The following is a 6,880-nucleotide window of genomic DNA, read 5'->3' as shown; positions in this document are numbered from 1 at the left end:
TTTTTTTTTTTTTTTTTTCATTTTTCATTCGTTTCTAATACGGATGGAATTTTATTTTGCTTGTCCGCTTGTGCGATTGAAATAGACGTCAAATATTAATCTTCGAACGTGAATTTGAATTAATTGTAAATGAATATTGTTGTTGAAAGAATGATAATTTTATTGTTCAAAAATTGATTGGTATAACGTAATTGTTGATATATATTATTGATTGAGATATATTTTTACTCGATTTTAATTTTTGTGCAATGTAAATTCATTGATTATACATTATAATATAATATTCTTATTCTCTTTGGTTTTATTTGATATTTTAATAAAAGAAATACATTTTTTGTTTTTACACAAAAATTTTAATTTTTTTGTACAAGATTTTTTACTTTTTCGCGTGATCAAATATTCTTAAAGGATTAATTAGAGATTCAATAATCATTATTTTATTTATAAATATATTTATAATAATGACTTATATCATTCTATTCTAAAAACAGTGTATAAAATAATTCGTGTCAATAGCAATTGAATAACTATTATTTAAAAAAATACAAAATACTACCAAAATTGAAAACTTGCAATTTTCTTAAAATTTCTTTTGATTCTCTCAAAACAAAAAAAATTAAAAATAAATTTTTTTAAATTCAATAAATAATATTAAGTAGCTTGCGATGTTAAAATTCGGATAACCTCGAATATCGTCGCAAAAGAAAATTTTCCTCATTTCTTTCCACTTCGATACACACTTTCGATAAACACACGTACAGATCTCCAAAAGCCAATTTCGAATCGATCGAGTTAAGAAAATTCGATTCGAAGCTGGTCAACGTTAAAGAACGAATGGATAATTGGATAGGAAGTGAAAACGAGGGGAAATTTTGCAGGGAATCGACAGTTTGCGAGGATGTCCCTGCACGAGGCGCGTTTACAAGCCTTCTTCTCTTAACATCTCCATCCTGTGCCCGTGCCATCGACGAGGATACCATCCTGCGAGGTGTTAACCCGAGGCAGGGATCGGCTTACGGGGTGGAGGCGCTATAAAAATAAAGGAAATGGGGGTGCCGGATGTAGAGCAGGCCAAGAGGCGACTCCAGGATATTCTGAGGAAAGCGCAGAAGCTCGAGATCCCCCCGCAAGAAGTGATCTCGACGCGGACCGCCCAGAAGCTTCTTGCGAGAACGAAGAACGTCCTGGCATGGACGATCTGGATCACAGTTTTTATCCTCCTGCTAAGCGGAGTGGTCTACGCCCGTTGGCCAACGAGGCAAGAAGTCGAGACCATTAGAACTGTCCTTAGGCGAACGGTAAGTTCCGTTAAATTATTTCCTTAAATTCTTATTATTCGCCCGTTGGAATTCTCCTTCGGATCGATACTTGTTACCTACGCGAAAAACTCGGTCGGTAATAATCGCGAAACGAGGCAATTAAGATAAATTCTCGTATCTCGATTTTCGGTTTTTGCTTTCGATGCTGAAGTAGTTTGTCGGTTTATCGAAATTTATTTGAAATGATAATTGATAATAATAAAATATAATTAATTGGAATTAGTGTTATTCAGTATTATCTTTGATAGTAATATATTCAAATAATATATTTTGAGGTTATGTTCGTTCCTTGGTCAAACATAAAGGTACTTCTTTTTGGAGAATAATAAACTAATTGATTATTTGAGTATTACAATAAGCGTGTAATACTGTATTAAGTGATAATAATATTTATCATTTAACATTATATATCAAGAAATTTGTTATTTTCATTTGAAATCGAACAATAAATAGCATTAGCGAATATCGAATAATATTGCTTCGCGAAATATTAAACAAATCATTGAATTGCAAACATTTGGTTATTTACTTTTCGTATGAAATATTTGTGTCGTTTCAAACGTAAACCATTTCTCAAATAATTTCATTTGTAACTACAATAAATATAATAATAATTTTATTAAACCACTTGCCGGATAATTTTCGAAAAGTTTCGCGTTATCGAACACATGTATAGGTTATATGTAGACGTATTGGAAGGGATGAAACTGCGATCGGAAAATGAATGGAATTGGTAAGCAATTGGTCGAACTGAACTCAACGAGAGTTCGATAGGAACGAGGTACATCGAGTTTCTGTAAAATAAAACGATCGAATGTAATCGTTGATATTTTCTGAAATAATAGAAAGAGTCTCTTCAACGGTTGTCTACAAGTGTGCTTATAATGTCGTTGACTAGATGATCGAAAGGAATCGAGGTACGACGATTGTACAAAAATCGATCGACTTTTATCCCTGAATTGCTATTACAATGAGTTATAAAATGGAGTTATAATTGTCCATTTATAAGAGTTGGAATTTTTTTTTTATATCATCATAATTGTTTTCGATTTTGTTTGGTAAGCAGTCTCTTATCACTATGTAGCATATATTTCGAAATCGATTGAACGAAAATTTTATACGTATGATTTTCTATTCATATACGATCAGTCATAAAAATCTTTGTACAGAATGTTTTTATAGAAATATATGGAAACAGGAGATTGTTGAAAGAATTTTAATTTCTTTCTTTACAAAAATTTTCGTTTTGTTAATGAGTTATTAACAAAAAAAGATTGACCAATCACGGAGCGTGTAGATTTGTCGAGCCGCGATGATAGTGTTGGGTATGTGCCGCTGGCTCGAACAAACAAGTCCAGACTTGATATATCGAATATTTATAAAGTAAAATTATATTATTCATGATAAATAACGAACAAATTAATTAATTGTTATTAATATAAGTACGAATAAATCGAATTTATTAATTCAAAATAAAATTGAAACGAAAATTTTTGCAAAGAAAAAAGTTTATTTGAATACGAACCTCCAGTTAAACTGTACTCTCATATTTTTGGAACACGCTGTATATTTCAAGGAAATTCATCTGATTCGAAAATTCTGATTTTAATAGAAGTTTGTACACGTAGAGAATAATAGTAATTACACATGCAGCAATTTCTTTTATGGCAGAAAATCTCTTTGCGTGAAACCAACCATCAAAATTTTCATGTTATAATTTAATGAATAAAATTTCGTCTGGGAATATTTTTTACAATGAGAATTACAAAGCAAAAGCTGAAAATTTTATAATTTAAAATTCTTTTCTTTGTTATAATGTGACATTAAAAAAAAAAAAAAAAGAAAAGATATTAAAACTTTAAAGTTTGTTTTCATAATTTCAAAGAAATGTTTTATCAAAAAATTCCATATATAATTTATACTTTCATATATTACAATTTCACATAGTATATAAATATATTATGTTTTGATAATACAATTTGTTTAAAATACAATGGTTCATGAAATACATGTCCAAACATTAATTATAAATGAAACTGATAACACTAAAAGTATATATATTACAAATACACACATATATTTTAATACTGTAATGTATGAATTACAAATATCAAGATTATATATAAGAATCTTTGCTTATCAGTATCACTCTGTTAAAATAAACAATGAATTCTTAATGTTTCTTTCATTTCTAACTAAAACTTTAAATAAACACATTCATTTTAATATTCCATCTATTTTAAAGAGTATTCCCAAGTGAAATTGTATATTGAGATATTTTACTTGAAAAAAAAAAATTGCTCCAAACATATATTTCTCTATTTCCAAAATCAAGATTCTCTCTCATACTCTCGTACACAGAGATAATACAATTCTTTCCAGATAGTCAAATTTCAAATTTCCAAATTTCATCCCCGAAATCATTCAAGTTTCATCCCCTATCTGCCGAAAATTTCAGATTCACGCTATTATAACTCTAACAATAACGATGAATCACGAGTCGCATAAAATGAATTAATAGGCGTTATATAGGGAGGGAGGGGGTGGCGATATTCGTTTAAATTACAAAGTTTCAACGTATCGGTATGGCCACGCTTAATAATAACGGGATAGGGGAGAACAAGAGGCTGATAAATGACACCGCGGTAAATTGGCCTTTCAAAGGTTCACCGAAATAAAGGTGTAACGCTTAGGGGAGGGGAGGGGAGAGGAGAGAGAAAGAGAGTGCAGGGGACAACCTTTCGAAAGAGATTTCGAGTTGATTAGCGAGCAGGATCCTAATTAAGCAAGTTAATACAATTAGATGAAGCTAGCCACAGTGTCCGTAAGTCGGAAGTCGGTTCGTTAGCTACTTTTGAAGTAACCACTCACCCCTCCTTTCCTCTCCGCCATGTCGAATTTACGAATAATGTCCAGTGAACGGTAAATTCTTGGTCTTGGCTGCATCGAATGCGAAATCCATCATCACGTTACTCCACCTTTAAGTCGCGAAAATTTGTCAAAAAGGTGTCTGTAACGTGTCCGATTTGCATGAATTTGAAACGCGGACTTTTATTCGTGTTTGAAAAGGCATGAAGGAGGCTTTGTGTGGAAAAATGTGATGTAAGGTGAAAAAGGGATGATTTTGAGTGATAGTAAGTAAGTTAAGAGAGAGAAATTTTTATATAATTTTTTTTTTTTACTTGAAAATTGAATTACGAAATTTTATAGATTGAAATTGTTATAGATATCAAATTTGAAATTTGGAACATGTTTAAGGGGTTAATATTTTAGGATGTAAAAAAAATTAATGGATATAATTCTCAATTATTTTTAAATGGAATTTTTATTTTGAAATGTTTTAAAAAGTAAAAATGATCAAAAGAACGTTTCCAATGATTTATATTTCAATTGAACGAATATATGTTATTCGTGTCATTTGGATCGCGATATTTATAATATTTCGAACAAGCTAAGGGGAAAGAAACATATTTAATTGGCTCTCTCGTTAGTTTTCGTGTACACGCGCACTTGAAATTTCACAAAGTTTGATTTTTTAAAAAATACAACTGGATATTAAAAAAAAAATTTCGTTAAATTTTTTGATTTGTTTTCGCATGAAGAATTATTCTCTTTGCTTACGACCAATATACCTACGTCATATAATCATAAGTACACTCTAGATACGTATGCAGATATTTTAAACGAGTTCGTTGATTAATTGGAACCAATGTTGGTCATTTAAGTAGATAAACTAGCTTATATTTTAATGCTACATTTATGTAATCGGTTTTCGATATACACCAATGGTTTATTTTCCATTCTGCCCGCGTGTTAATTGCCTTCGAAACATTCTCAATGACTTTGCCATCTTGTGAGACAAAGCTTGAAACTTGAAGCTTGAAGCTTTTTCTTGATATCAATTATGATAACGTACGCTAAATATAGATTTTTTTTTTTGAGTTTTGTTATAAGTAGGACTTTTTTTTTATTTTCTAGAAATAATAATTTGTTTTCGAATTTCTTTCATCATTGTAATATTATAATCATTTCAAAAGAATTTTAATCAAACGTACGTTTCAATGACGAGAGTCATTAAAAATTCTTCTAATTTTAATTAAATTCTTATTAATTTTTGCGAAATGTAAAATGGTATATATAAATATAAAATATATGGAAATGTTAAAATCGATTTGATACGAAGTGAATACAATTAACCTTTCGTTTATTATGAAAGAGAATATAGTAAAAAAAGTAAAAAAAAAATAAAAAAATAAAATGGTAGTTAGACGAAAGCATTTGGCCGGTTGAAATCCAGGAAAAAATATTCAGAAAAAAAAAATAAACATTATTTTTTTAAATATTTTTTACCAAATATTTCATAACCAACGTTTTCGCGCTCACATCTAATTGTTTCCATATAACAATGAAGTTATTAACCGTACGTCCAATTTACCATTTTATTTTTTTCTCTTCATAATAAATAAAAGTTTGAATTACTTTTTTTTTTTTTTTTTTGCATATATTTTATATCTGACTAATTTTACATTCCCATGCATTTTACATTTTACAATCTCAAGTTGCAATATTTTTTCACGAACTGTATATTTCAATCGCCGGTTAATCAAGCTTTTTGTTTATTTAAGACTAAAATTTTCTCCCCTCAATAATTTTTTGCCTTTGATTAAAAAATTCGGACCATTCATGCTATTTTTCGTGTTTTTAGTCGAATCGAAAAAAAAAAAGATTCCAACGAAATAAATAATTATTATTTTTTACTATATTTACATATAATGCGAATATAAAAATTGTTTGTATATATATACATATCACTAATCATCACGCAAGCAAAAGATTAAAAAAAAAATTGTGGATATTTGGCAAAAGTAAAAATAAAACAACTTGTACAGAATATATCTAGAAGAGACTTAAAATAAATATAAATTATTAACATGCATATGTGTTTATCTTAATAATTAATAAAAAATACATAAATTAATATAAATTATTATTGAATATCGTTCATATTAAAATAATTGCGAATGACTCTGATTTTTCGAGTAAAATATATTTCTATTTTCGCATTTTACATTTTTCAAAAAATGTAAAAAATGAAAAAGAGTTTTCCACTATTATCAATATACACAATTATGTTAATCCAGCACGTTATTTATTTGACGATTGCATTATAGATCATTATAGATCACGTATGCGTCTCTTACTCTCTTTAAAAAATTCCATTAAAGGCGTCGTGTTATAACGTTTCGATCGAGGAGACATTGCGATATGATAATTAACCGAGTCAATTAAAAAGGAAATTAAAAAAAAAAGATGGAAAACGAAAGGTTTCGATTGATTCGATCGTAACCATTCGCGTGAAATTTCGAAACGTTTCTCGTCACCGAGAACGCCCGAGGCGTTTTAATAATCCATAGCGATGTTGAATAAATTGGATCCGTAACTGCGTTACAGAACGAAACAAATCGACAAAACAAATTGTTTTTTATGGCCGCGTGCGCGCTCTAATCTCTAATCTCTATACCGTTGCTACAGCCAACTCGCTATATCTGCATCCTTTTAAT

General features: G+C 29.4%; 1 protein-coding gene across 6 annotated transcripts in view; it reads left to right on the top strand.

Moving 5' to 3' along the window:
* LOC102670708 overlaps positions 1-6,880 on the top strand; it is a 132,134-nt gene that overhangs the window by 8,313 nt on the left and 116,941 nt on the right. For all 6 annotated transcript variants that reach the window (XM_006614712.2, XM_006614713.2, XM_031509973.1 and 3 more), the window contains one exon: positions 879-1,298. In XM_006614712.2, the coding sequence (XP_006614775.1) occupies positions 1,047-1,298 (252 nt within the window). In that variant the 5' untranslated portion in view covers positions 879-1,046. The remainder of the gene's footprint in view (positions 1-878; positions 1,299-6,880) is intronic.

The sequence above is a fragment of the Apis dorsata genome, unplaced genomic scaffold, assembly GCF_000469605.1.
Source record: "Apis dorsata unplaced genomic scaffold, Apis dorsata 1.3 scaffold_196, whole genome shotgun sequence".
Taxonomy (NCBI): Eukaryota; Metazoa; Arthropoda; class Insecta; order Hymenoptera; family Apidae; genus Apis; species Apis dorsata.
Note: the sequence above shows the minus strand (reverse complement) of the source record. Positions and strands in the feature narration are given on the sequence as shown.